The sequence below is a fragment of the Stenella coeruleoalba genome, assembly GCF_951394435.1.
Source record: "Stenella coeruleoalba genome assembly, chromosome: 5".
In the NCBI taxonomy this organism is placed as follows: Eukaryota; Metazoa; Chordata; class Mammalia; order Artiodactyla; family Delphinidae; genus Stenella; species Stenella coeruleoalba.
Genome location: NC_137150.1, coordinates 140,800,812 through 140,814,530, shown reverse-complemented (window position 1 = coordinate 140,814,530; position 13,719 = coordinate 140,800,812). Strand labels below are relative to the sequence as shown.

Genomic DNA, 13,719 nt, shown 5'->3' with positions numbered 1-13,719 from the left:
CGCCATGCACTGCAGAGTCTTCGACACCAGTTTTTCCAGAGCTCCTGCCCGGAAGGGGCAATAATGTACTGGGTTTAAGCTCAAGGCAGCCCTGAGTCTCCTCTGACAGTAGACTGGGTCTGACTGTGGTGTCAGGTGCGTGTGTGTGTGTGTGTGTGTGTGTACGCGCGCGCGCGTGTGTGTGCATGTGTGTGCGTGCGTGTGTACGTGTGTGTGCGTGTGTGTGATGGGGGGAGGGAATTGCTGGCGTCACTTTGCTCTCCCTGGTGCCTGGAAATGTTGCTCGATTTGAATTCAGATGGAACGTTCTGCAGGCTGATAGGATCTGGGTAACTCCTGCCCTGGCCTTGGCATACCTCTCCCCTGTCCTGGGCCATCCCGACCGCGACACTCATGACAGCGTGGGTGAGCAGTCCCTGGTGTTCCGTTAGCGGCTGTCCTGACCTGGCAGCCAGCCCTGCGGAGTCTCCCTCTGCCCTGCCTCCAACACGATTTCCACTAATCCCCGATTAGGGTTGACCCTCCAAGCCCGCACTCAGCCCGGCGAGCCACAGCTTAGCGTCCCCCTTCTGCCCCGACCCTGTCCTGTTATCTGTCTGCCCTGGCCCGGGAGGAGACCACTTCTCTGCCTATGGCGCTGGGGGATTGGCGGTAACTCAGGCATTTCCAGCGTCTTCCGTGCGAGGCGGGATTCTCTCCTGAATGGAGCGACTCCTCCCATTCTGTTTTACTCCAGCTTGTGTTTTAGGACTGCAAGGAACCCTAAACCCTTCTCGCAGCACCTCTTGCTTCTCCGAAAGGCGAGACTGAGGCCCACGGGCTAGAGAGACTTGCCAGGGTTGACCTAGACCCTGGGCTGGGGGGTTTTCCTGGTCCATCCACATCTGCAGTCACGGTCCCCTGTGGGCAGCAGACTTGACTTTGAGACCCAAATGTTTCCTTTAGTTGCGGTCCAGCAAGAAAGGATAAAAGGGTGCGATTGTTTAATGCATCATCCCTAACAAAGGGGCTCCTATCTCCTAGGAGCTGAGGGTGGGTCAGTAGCTTGTGGAGTCTCCTTTGGCCCCGGATGACCAGGGACTGTGGCACTGCAGGTTCCCTGTGTCAGAGGGCCCCTGGGATTGTAACCCTCACTCTGAGTAATTAGAATGGTGAATTGGAGAGACAGGTGAGGAGACCGCGGCTGCTCTGCCAGCTGGTCGGGCTGATGCCAGGTGTTTGGGGAACACTGGCGAATTGCCTAGAGAGCTTTGAAAAAATACACATGCCTGCTCCCTCCCCCGCTTCAGACTCAGGAAGTTGTTGGGGGCGCAGGGAGCTTCCTATATTGTTCACAAGTTCCCCGAGCTAGCCCCTCACTAGTGAGAAGCTGCTGGGTACACACAGTGTCCGTAAGCCAGCCAGCAGTCAGTCAGTCAGGTCCCCCTCACCCCACGTCTCTCCACTCTGCCATCGCAAACACCTAATTCCAGCTGATCTGATGGCGGTTCGGTCCCAGAGAACAGAAAGTTCCCGGAACTGGCTCAGTCACCAGACTGGAAACTAATGCTGTATTATTTAAAGGCAACAGCTGAGGTTTTCCCTTTGGTTCCCCTGCATTTATTTACATGAACATTTACAAAGTGGTTTGGGGCGACAGTCACCCCAGCAGTGGTCCACATCTGGTGGCTCCAGTGTTGCCGTTTCCACAGCAGGTCACCAGCTATGGAAGCCAGTGTGCCCATGGTCCCCTGCCCCCTCCGGGTGGGCTGGACAGCGCCTTCCTCCCAAGGCTGCGGCTGTTGGGACCACGTGCGGGGAACAGCATTCTGAGAGTGAGGGCCACGTTCTGGACTTGTCCAGCAGGCCCAGGCCCCGGGTGGGGAGGGTTAACAGAGCTGTTTGTCTCTTTAGTCTTTTGCCCCAGGATTTTTTTCAGAGGAATGTTTTAAATGCAAATGACCGAGACTGTAGGACAATTTGTGGTCTTTGTGGGAAGAAAAAAAAAAAAAGTCCTGTGAACTTAGAACATGTTATTAATAGCTCTGACTCGTATAGGAGGTGTGGCAACTTGAAAAGTAAACAAAGTGACAAGACTTGGGAGTTTCCTTATTCTATAATGAGCTCCCTTCGTGCGCTGCTCCCAAAAGTTCAAGCTCCTTGACCACCCACGGTGGCCACAGTCTAAGTCAGCTGGTAAGAGTGGGAAGGCACTCTCTGCCTGACCCCCAAACCGGTCTCCTTTCCACTGCTCAAACATTCAGTGTTCTCTCCTCTGTGGGATCTTCCCACAAGGCATTTCTTGTGTCTCCAACATTATTTAACCTTTCTCCTTATTGAACTCCTGTCAGTATTTCAGGTCTCAGCACAGGGGTCGCTGACCTTCTGCTGCCCCACCCTCTCCCCAGCAGGACCCTGTGGTCACCGGTGCCCTCATCAGCTCCCGGGATTGTGAGGGAGGCCAGAGCCCTGTCCGTCCAGGCACAGCGCACCCGGTGCCCAGCGCACGGCTGGCTTGGGCCAGGTGGCGATTGGAGCATGAATAACAGGCCCTGTTAGAAACTTGTCGCTGGAAGGGGACAAACGGTGGAGATGCGCATCACCCCGTCTGGACACAGGCCTCCCCTGCTTGGGAGCTGGCCAGGCCTGGGCCGAACAAGCTGTTTAATGTGCTTTGGTTTTCACTTCTAAAGAATCAACATTAAAGGAGGCTCACTGATGACTTTGCGAACTGTCAATAGAAACGAGGAGTAGATGCCAGTTCAGGTTGTTCTTTGCATTCACCCATTCTCTCAGCAAGACGGGAATTCAGGGGAAGGAAGAGTGGGTGTAGTGTTAGTGTCAACTAAAACGCAGCATCCACTCCTGTCAGCCCCTTGTGGGTTGCTGAGGAGGGAAGGGACCTCTTGAGCCACTCGGAAGAGCTGTGTGGCCACTGCTTAGGCTGGAAGGCAGCTCTGGGGCTGTGTGACCTTGGGCAAGCCCTGACCTCTCTGTGCTTCATCCGTGGAAGAGGATAAGTTTGGGTTCAGTCTGGAAAGCAGCATCCACTCCAGATGCGACGAGATCTGTGCGAGGCCTTTAGTCAATAGAGTCAACAAAGATGGGCTGCTTTCTTGTAACATCTTCCTTAAAAAAAAAAAAGCTTTAAATTTTTTACTGCTTTTAGATTTAGAGAGAAGTTTCAAAAATAATTCAGTTTCCATACTTTCCTCAGCCAGCCTTGCATAACCATAGCACAAGAGCAGAACCAAGAAATTAACATTGGTACGATGTCACTATAATATAGTATAATGATACTAACACTGTAAAAATATGAGAAATTAACATTGGTATAATGTTACTATGTTTCATAGTACAATCATATTATCATTGTAGCCTATAAGAAATTAATATTGGCACAATGTTACTATATTTTATAATGAAATGATATTAACATTGTAACAGTACAAGAAATTAACAGAAGTTTTTAACTAAACTGAAGACCCTACTTTTTTTTTCTTTTTTAACATCTTTGTTGGAATATAATTGCTTTACAATGTTGTGTTAGTTTCTGCTGTATAACAGAGTGAATCAGCTATATGTACACATATATCCCCATATCCCCTCCCTCTTGCGTCTCCCTCCCACCCTCTCTATCCCACCCCTCTAGGTGGTCACAAAGCACCGAGCTGATATCCCTGTGCGATGCAGCTGCTTCCCAATAGCTATGTATTTTACATTTGGTAATGTATATATGTCCCTGCCACTCTCTCACTTCGTCCCAGCTTACCCTTCCCCCTCCCCGTGTCCTCAAGTCCATTCTCTGCTTCTTTATTCCTGTCCTGCCCCTAGGTTCATCAGAACCATTTTTTTTTTTTTTTTAGATTCCATATATTTGTGTTAGCATATGGTATTTGTTTTTCTCTTTCTGACTTACTTCACTCTGTTTGACACACTCTAGGTCCATCCACCTCACTACAAATAACTCAATTTCCTTTCTTTTTATGGCTGAGTAACATTCCATTGTATATATGTGCCACATCTTCTTTCTCCATTCGTCTGTCGACGGACACTTAGGTTGCTTCCATGTCCTGGCCATTGTAAATAGTGCTGCAATGAACATTGTGGTACATGACTCTTTTTGAATTATGGTTTTCTCTGGGTGTAGGCCGAGTAGTGGGATTGCTGGGTCATATGGTAGTTCTATTTTTAGTTTTTTAAGGAACCTCCATACTGTTCTCCATAGTGGCTGTATCAATTTACATTCCCACCAACAGTGCAAGAGGGTTCCCCTTTCTCCACACCCTCTCCAGCATTTATTTGTAGATTTTTTGATGATGGCCATTCTGACAGGTGTGGGATGATATCTCATTGTAGTTTTGATTTGCATTTCTCTAATGATTAGTGATGTTTCATGTGTTTGTTGGCAGTCTGTATATCTTCTTTGGAGAACTGTCTGTTCAGGTCTTCTGCCCATTTTTGGATTGGGTTGTCTGTTTTCTTGATATTGAGCTGCATGAGCTGCTTGTAAATTTTGGAGATTAATCCTTTGTCAGTTGTTTGGTTGGAAATATTTTCTCCCATTCTGAGGGTTGTCTTTTCATCTTGTTTATGGTTTCCTTTGCTGTGCAAAAGCTTTTAAGTTTCATTAGGTCCCATTTGTTTATTTTTGTTTTTATTTCCATTTCTCTAGGAGGTGGGTCAAAAAGGACCTTGCTGTGATTTATGTCAAAGATTGTTCTTCCTATGTTTTCCTCTAAGAGTTGTATAGTGTCTGGCCTTACATTTAGGTCTTTAGTCCATTTTGAGTTTATTTATGTGTATGGTGTTAGGCAGTGTTCTAATTTCATTCTTTTACATGTAGCTGTCCAGTTTTCCCAGCACCACTTATTGATGAGGCTGTCTTTTCTCCATTGTATATTCTTGCCTCCTTTATCAAAAATAAGGTGACCATAGGGCTTCCCTGATGGCGCAGTGGTTGAGAGTCCACCTGCCAATGCAGGGGGCATGGGTTTGTGCCCCGGTCCGGGAAGATCCCACATGCCGTGGAGTGGCTGGGCCCGTGAGCCATGGCCGCTGAGCCTGTGCGTCCGGAGCCTGTGCTCTGCAACGGGAGAGGCCACAACAATGAGAGGCCCGCGTACCGCAAAAAAAAAAAAAAAAAGGTGACCGTATGTGCGTGGGTTTATCTCTGGGCTTTCTATCCTGTTCCATTGATCTATATTTCTGTTTTTGTGCTAGTACCATACTGTCCTGATTACTGTAGCTTTGTAGTATGATCTGAAGTCAGGGAGCCTGATTCCTCCAGCTCCGTTTTTCTTTCTCAAGATTGCTTTGGCTATTCGGGGTCTTTTATGTTTCCATACAAATTGTGACATTTTTTGCTCTAGTTCTGTGAAAAATGCCATTGGTAGTTTGATAGGGATTGCAATGATACTACCCAAAGATTGCTTTGGGTAGTATAGTCATTTTCACAATGTTGATTCTTCCAATCCAAGGACATGGTATATCTCTCCATCTGTTTGTATCATTTTTAATTTCTTTCATCAGTGTCTTATAGTTTTCTGCATACAGGTCTTTTGTCTCTTTAGGTAGGTTTATTCCTAGGTATTTTATTCTTTTTGTTGCAGTGGTAAATGGGAGTGTTTCCTTAATTTCTCTTTGAGATTTTTCATTATTAGCGTATAAGAATGCAAGAGATTTCTGTGCATTAATTTTGTATCCTGCTACTTTACCAAATTCTTTGATTAGCACTAGTACTTTTCTGGTAGCATCTTTAGGATTCTCTATGTATAGTATCATGTCATCTGCAAACAGTGACAGCTTTACTCCTTCTTTTCTGATTTGGATTCCTTTTATTTCTCTTTCTTCTCTGATTGCTGTGGCTAAAACTTCCAAAACTGTGTTGAATAATAGTGGTGAGAGTGGGCATCCTTGTCTTGTTCCTGATTTTAGGGGGAATGGTTTCTGTTTTTTACCATTGAGAATGATGTTGGCTGTGGGTTTGTCATATATGGCCTTTATTATGTTGAGGTAAGTTCCCTCTATGCCTACTCTCTGGAGAGTTTTTATCATAAATGGGTGTTGAATTTTGTCAAAAGCTTTTTCTGCATCTATTAAGATTATCATATGGTTTTTATCCTTCAGTTTGTTCATATGGTTTATCACATTGATTGATTTGCATATATTGAAGAATCCTTGCATTCCTGGAATAACCCCCACTTGATCATAATGTATGATCCTTTTAATGTGCTGTTGGATTCTGTTTGCTAGTATTTTGTTGAGGATTTTTGCATCTACGTTCATCAGTGATATTGGCCTGTAGTTTTCTTTCTTTGTGACATCTTTGTCTGGTTTTGGTATCAGGGTGATGGTGGCCTTGTAGAATGAGTTTGGGAATGTTCCTCCCTCTGCTATATTTTGGAAGAGTTTGAGAAAGATAGGTGTTAGCTCTTCTCTAAAGGTTTGATAGAATTCACCTGTGAAGCCATCTGGTGCTGGGCTTTTGTTTGTTGGAAGATTTTCAATCACAGTTTCAATTTCAGTGCTTGTGATTAGTCTGTTTATATTTTCTGTTTCTTCCTGGTTCAGTCGTGGAAGGTTGTGCTTTTCTAAGAATTTGTCCATTTCTTCCAGGTTGTCAATTTTATTGGCATAGAGTTGCTTGTAGTAATCTCTCATGATCCTTTGTATTTCTGCAGTGTCAGTTGTTGCTTCTCCTTTTTCTTGTCTAATTCTGTTGACTTGAGTCTTCTCCCTTTTTTTCTTGTTGAGTCTGGCTAGTGGTTTATCAATTTTGTTTATCTTCTCAAAGAACCAGCTTTTAGTTTTATTGGTCTCTGCTGTCGTTTCCTTCATTTCTTTTTCATTTATTTCTCATCTGATCTTTATGATTTCTTTCCTTCTGGTAACTTTTGGGCTTTTTTGTTCTTCTTCCTCTAATTGCTTTAGGTGTAAGGTTAGGTTGTTTATTTGAGGTGTTTCTTGTTTTTTTGAGGTAGGATTGTATTGCTGTAAACTTCCCTCTTAGAACTGCTTTTGCTGCATCCCATAGATTTTGGGTTGTCGTGTTTTCATTGTCATTTGTTTCTAGGTATTTTTTGATTTCCTCTTTGAGTTCTTCAGTGATCTCTTGGTTATTTAGTAACATATTGTTTATCCTCCATGTGTTTGTATTTTTTACACTTTTTTTCCCTGTAATTGATATCTAGTCTCATAGCATTGTGATCAGAAAAGATACTTGATACAATTTCAATTTTCTTAAATTTACCAAGGCTTGGTTTGTGACCCAAGATATAATCTATCCTGGAAAATGTTCCATGGGCACTTGAGAAGAAAATGTATCCTGTTGTTTTTTGGATGGAATGTCCTATAAATATCAATTAAGTCCATCTTGTCTAATGGGTCATTTAAAGCTTGAATTCCCTTGTTTATTTTCTGTTTGGATGATCTGTCCATTGGTGAAAGTGAGGTGTTAAAGTCCCCTACAATTATTGTGTTACTGTCGATTTCCGCTTTTATGGCTGTTAGCATTTGCCTTATGTATTGAGGTGCTCCTGTGTTGGGTGCATAAATATTTACAATTGTTATATCTTCTTCTTGGATCGATCCCTTGATCATTATGTAGTGTCCTTCTTTGTCTCTTGTAATAGTCTTTATTTTAAAGTCTATTTTGTCTGATATGAGAATTGCTACTCCAGCTTTCTTGTGATTTCCATTTGCATGGAATATCTTTTCCCATCCCTTCACTTTCAGTCTGTATGTGTCCCTAGGTCTGAAGAGGGTCTCTTGTAGACAGCATATATACGGGTCTTGTTTTTGTATACATTCAGCCAGTCTGTGTCTTTTGGTTGGAGCATTTAATCCATTTACATTTAAGGTAGTTATCAATATGTATGTCCCTATTACCATTTTCTCAATTGTTTTGGGGTTGTTTTTGTAGATCTTTTCCTTCTCCTGTGTTTCCTGCCCAGAGAAGTTCCTTTAGCGTTTGTTGTAAAGCTGGTTTGGTGGTGCTGAATTCTCTTAACTTTTGCTTGTCTGTAAAGATTTAAATTTCTCTGTCGAATCTGAAAGAGATTCTTGCTGGGTAGAGAAATCTTGGTTGGAGGTTTTTCCCTTTCATCACTTTAAATATGTCCTGCCACTCCCTTCTGGCTTGCAGAGTTTCTGCTGAAAGATCAGCTGTTAACCTTATGGGGATTCCCTTGTATGTTATTTGTTGCTTTTCCCCTGCTGCTTTTAATATTTTTTCTTTGTATTTAATTTTTGATAGTTTCATTAGTATGTGTCTTGGTTTGTTTCTCGTTGGATTTATCCTGTATGGTACTCCCTGTGCTTCCTGGACTGGATTGACTATTTCCTTTCCCATGTTAAGGAAGTTTTCAACTATAATCTCTTCAAATATTTTCTCAGACATTTCTTTTTGTTGTCTTCTTCTGGGACACCTGTAATTCAAATGTTGGTGTGATTAATATTGTCCCAGAGGTCTCTGAGACTGTCCTCAATTCTTTTCATTCTTTTTTCTTTATTCTGCTCTGGGGTAGTTATTTCCACTGTTTTATCTTCCAGGTCACTTATCCATTCTTCTGCATCAGTTGTTCTGCTATTGATTCCTTCCAGAGAATTTTTAATTTCATTTATTGTGCTGTTCATCATTATTTGTTAGCTTTTTAGTTCTTCGAGGTCCTTGTTAAACGTTTCTTGTATTTTCTCCAATCTGTTTCCAAGATTTTGGATTATCTTTACTGTCATTACTCTGAATTCTTTTTCAGGTAGACTGCCTATTTCCTCTTCATTTGTTTGGTCTGGTGGGTTTTTACCTTGCTCCTTCATCTGCTGTGTGTTTCTCTGTCTTCTTATTTTGCTTAATTTACTGTGTTTGGGGTCTCCTTTTCTCAGGCTGCAGGTTTGTAGTTCCCATTGTTTATTGGTGGGTAAGGTTGGTTCAGTGGCTTGTGTAGGCTTCCTGGTGGAGGGGACTGGTGCCTGTGTTCTGGTGGATGAGTCTGGATCTTGTCTTTCTGGTGGGCAGGGCTGCGGCCGGTGGTGTGTTTTGGGGTGTCTGTGAACTTAGTATGATTTTAGGCAGCCTCTCTGCTATTGGGTGGGGTTGTGTTCCTGTCTTGCTGGTTGTTTGGCATAGGATGTCCAGCACTGGAGTTTGCTGGCCGTTGGGTGGAGCTGGGTCTTAGTGTTGAGATGGAGATCTCTGGAGAGCTCTTGCTGATTGATATGACATGGGGCTGGGAGGTCTCTGGTGGTCCAATGTCCTGAACTCGGCTCTCCCACCTCAGAGTCTCAGGCCTGACACTGGACCGGAGCACCAGACCCTGTCAGCCACATAGCTCAGAAGAAAAGAGAGAAAAAAAGAAAGAAAAATAATAATAAAATAAAATAATTAAAATTTAAAAATTATTAAAATGAAAAAATTATAAAGTAATTTAAAAAAAAGAAGACAGTAACGAAACCAATAAACAAATCTGCCAATGATAACAAGAGCTAAAAACTATACTAAGATAAACATAAAAATCAGAAACAAGTCGGTCGCAGACAGCAAACCCCAAGTCTACAGTTGCTCCCAAAGTCCACTGCCTCAATTTTGGGTTGATTTGTTGTCTAGTCAGGTATTCCACAGATGGAGGTACCTCAGGTCACTTGTGGGGATTTAATCCGCGGCTCCTGAGGCTGCACAGAGATTTGCCTCCTGTTCTTTGTTTGCACAGCTCCCGGGGCTCAGCTTTGGATTTGGCCCCGCCTCTGCGTGTAGGTTGACCTCAGGCATCTGTTCCCACCCAGACAGGACAGGGTTCAAGCAGTGGCAGATTAGGGGACTCTGGCTCATTCAGGCCGGGGGCGGCGGGGCAGGGGGGTGGGTGGCGGGGAGGGAGGGGTACGGTAGTTATAATTGGAATGCGGGGCAAGCCTGCAACAGCAGAGGCCGTGGTGACTTTGCAACCGCCTGAATTTCACCGGCTTTCCGCCAGCATTCTTTTATTGTTCCAGGGTCCCGTTCAGGTCCTACATGGATTGAGTTGCTGCTTTGCGTTTGTCTCCTGCAGGCTGTAACAGTTTCCCAGTGTTCCCTTGTTTCTTTGTGACCTTGACAACTCTGAGGACTCTTGATTGTTATCTTGCCAAATATCCCTCAGTTTGGTGTTTTCACACAAGTGGACTGCAGTTATACAAACCACGGAAGCGATGCGCGCCTTTCAGCGTGCTGCGTCACGGGGTGCGTGATGTCAGTGTGGCGTACCACTGGGGAGAAGCAGTGGCCTTCATTCCTTGGTTAAGGTGATTTCCGCCTGTTTCTCTTCTTACATCTTAGGTCTCCTCTTATCCTTTCCTGCTATAGTTACCACATAACTTGGGGAGATACTTTGAGGTTGTACAAATCCTGTCACCCCTCATACTTTCACTCACTGATGTTGGCATCCATCTGTGTATCTAGTCTGCAGCCCTTGGCTTCCGTGGAGTTTGCCTAATGATGATTTTCTGTTTCCCTCTCTCCTTCTGCATTTATTCATTGGAATCCTACTGCAGGAAAGAGCTGCCACTTCTCCTCCATCTATATATGTAATTGATTATTTACATCAGCATGGACTCACGGGTATTTATTTTATTCCATGGATTATAATTCAGTACCATCACTATTTATTTTGTTGCTTAAACCGTCCTTGTTTTGGCCATTAGAAGCTCTTTTGTGTTCTTCCATCTATATATATATATATACACACACACACATAGCTTTTTTCTTTTCTTAGCCTCTCATTTCTTGACGGTTCCACAAGGTGTCTGCTCTGAGCTCGTCTTGTATTTTCCTCTTCTCTGGCCCTGGATTCAGCCACTTTTCTAAGCAGCTCTGATTCCTTTTCCTGGAGAAGTGTTTAGAAAACAAGATCTGGGCATCAGGTGTGCTCATTACCGCTGGGGTCTCATTGCTTCTAGACCCTCTTAGTGGACAGACCTAGGAAATGTATATGTGGACGCTAACACATTCATGTGCACACAGCTCTCTGTCTGCATCTTCAAAACCACGACTATACCTATATCCTGGATTCCAGGTCAACGGCACAGAGTTCATTTTCATCTTCCCCTTTCCTTATCTCGAACTTCTTCCTCCAGAAGTGAGGTATCTGGGACTTACTCTCTGTAGCATACTTATTTGGCCAATTCTAGTTTACACATAACTTACTTTCTGAATTGCTGACCTGTACCCCCATGAGAAACACATTTACTGACTAGATTCTAGCATTTATGTGCAGCCAGGATACTGTTTTCTTCAGTTTCTCAGGTTAGATCTGTTCCCCACCCCTTTGCGTGGTCGTGTTCTTTACTTGTAGTGGAGTGAGGTTTGCCTTCTATCTGGGTTTCCTCCCATATCCAGATTTTTCAAACATCCATCTTTCGCCAGTGATTTGGGATGCCACCTTTGTCACATACCGTGTCCACACGTGTTGGGGTCTATTCTGGACATCCTGTTCCAGCCCTACTAGTCGTCTGTGTGTTCACGCTTTGAATCACAGAGGTTCTAGAGTGCGTCTTAACGTCAAGGAGAGCTCGTCTCTTGTTTTTGCTTTCTCGGTGTTTTCCTGGCAATTCCTGCCTGTTGCTTTTCCTGTGGATGTAAAATCTTGCTCTAGTCTGAGTGGGGTTGAGCCCGGAACAGGGCTGCCTTCCCAAGGACAGGGTGCAGAGATGTGGGAGTTTGTGGTTATGCCGCATGCACGCCAGGCTTCCTGAAACTCAAGGATCAAGCAGAAAGGGAAGGGGAACCTCTGGGTCCTTATTTTAATTTCATAATGTATTTCCTTCGTGAGACTGCCCCTTGACATTAACTTCCCTAGCAAAATATTTCCAGGGTTTTCATTCAGAAGCTGTCATACCTAAGAGGGCATAGATGGCATCTCCTGACGGGCAGGGGCAGGAGGTGGCATCGGGGCTGCTTAAGGCAACGCGGTGTCTTCAGGCTGGTGCAGAAGGTGCGTCGTCTCACACGCAGTCCCGGCGGCTGTAGCGACTCCCGCAAGGGGTCAGCTCCCTGCCTGGTGCCAGGCTCTGTGCTGGGCGCTGCGCTTTCAGCCACGCAGCTTGGCACACAGGGCGATGTCATCCCCAAGCCCCTGGCCAGCAGGTCACACCAAAACAAGCTCCAGCCGTGGAGAATGTCAGCAGAGCAGCCCCCAAAGCACGACTTTATCACGCTTGAGAAGATTTAATAGATTTAATTCTTCCCTGATGATTTTTAGGGGGTGAGATCAGTGTTGCTAAGACAGGGTGAGGTTAGAAGCATGTCAGTGACAATGTTCTGTGCCCTGTAGGTTTACCCTGGATCACTGGGAATTCTTAAGACACAGCCCCGTGATGACTTCATTCTTGTTCCTCTGCACTGCACTTGCCAGCAGAGCTTTGGTGCCTTTTTGTACCATTTTAATTCCCTACCCTTGATCTGACCTTGTAGTTGGAACCAGCACATCACAGCTGAGAGTCTCAGAAATCGATGAGATACGGAGGGAAGTTGTGGGTCTGAATCTCTTTTTTAACCAGTCGATCGGAGCTCACTTGACGATGATGTACTTTCTGGAACATGTCAGGAAAAGAGTTTAAGAAGAGTTTCGTTCCGGGGTCGTATTGTAGGCGTAAGTGTTCAGCTTCTCAAGAGAACTTATTTTTAAAAGGCCAAGACTTGCTTGGCAATCCAAGCCTGGTTTGTTCTTTTATAAAACATCAATCTTGTTGCCTTGTGGTCATATTCATTACTTGCACGTCTTGCACTTGGAGATTTTAATTGCAAGAACCAAAATGGACATAGGGCGACAAGCCACAGAGGACTTTTCTGGAAGCTTACGGGGATGCACAGAGCCGAGGGTGGGGTTGAACCAGGAGACCCTGGAGGGCAGGAGCCTGGCAGCTCTGGAGGAACCCGATCCTTGGGCATGGCCACCGGCCCAAGTTCATTTCCAGCCAAGGAATCCCAAACTCCAGGGAGAAGCAGCCACAGCCTCCCACTGCGCTCCCCCCACCCCGGGTTCCCCCTCACGTGCTGTTTGGGCAGTGGGAGAGGAGAAGGGGGCCGCCCTCAGTAGAGTGCCAGCGCCCACGTGGAACAGGGAGAGGTGATTCTCTGAAACCGGAGAGAGTGCTTTCCCAGAAGAAGGGCAGCACAGCCCTTGAACCTGCTGTGCCTGGCCAGGTGCTGTGCTTGTACTCCAGACCCACCGTCCACCCCAGGAGCCTGGGCTTCTCCCCTTACACCATAAACACGAACTCTCAAAATATCCTTTGCCGACTTTATTGCAACATCTCTGGGTTCGTCCCTGCGCTCCTTACTGATTTCGGCCCGTTGCTGCTACTTAGAGGCATGGATTGAACCAAAGGAAGTCAGACCACATGTTCTGAGGTCTGCCGAGCTTTGCGGCAAGTACGTCATTGCCTTTAGAAAGTAGCCACCCTGCCTGGCACTGCACCCATCTCCTCACTGTGCTTTTCTGTTCCAGGGCCCGCCACTCCTCTGCTTCCAGGAGGACCCGCTGCAGCAGCCCCTGGAGCTGGCCATGGGACAAGTGTCCAGCGTGACCCAGTCAGCCCAGGAGAAGGTGAGCCGGGCACCGTCACCTGCCTTGGGCCTTTCCTCACCGAGGAAGCGAATTTAAAGTGGGGTTGGAGGGCTTCCCTGGTGGTGCAGTGGTTGAGGGTCCGCCTGCCGATGCAGGGGACGCGGGTTCGAGCCCCGGTCCGGGAAGATCCCACATGCCGCGG

The 13,719-nt window shown here is 45.6% G+C and overlaps 1 protein-coding gene across 2 annotated transcripts in view; it reads left to right on the top strand.

Annotated features, from left to right (window-relative positions):
• The window catches only part of C2CD2 (C2 calcium dependent domain containing 2), a 63,898-nt gene that overhangs the window by 2,878 nt on the left and 47,301 nt on the right, over nt 1–13,719 (top strand). For both annotated transcript variants that reach the window (XM_079923003.1, XM_079923004.1), the window contains exon 2: nt 13,458–13,556. In XM_079923003.1, coding sequence (XP_079779129.1) covers nt 13,458–13,556 — 99 coding nt within the window. The remainder of the gene's footprint in view (nt 1–13,457; nt 13,557–13,719) is intronic.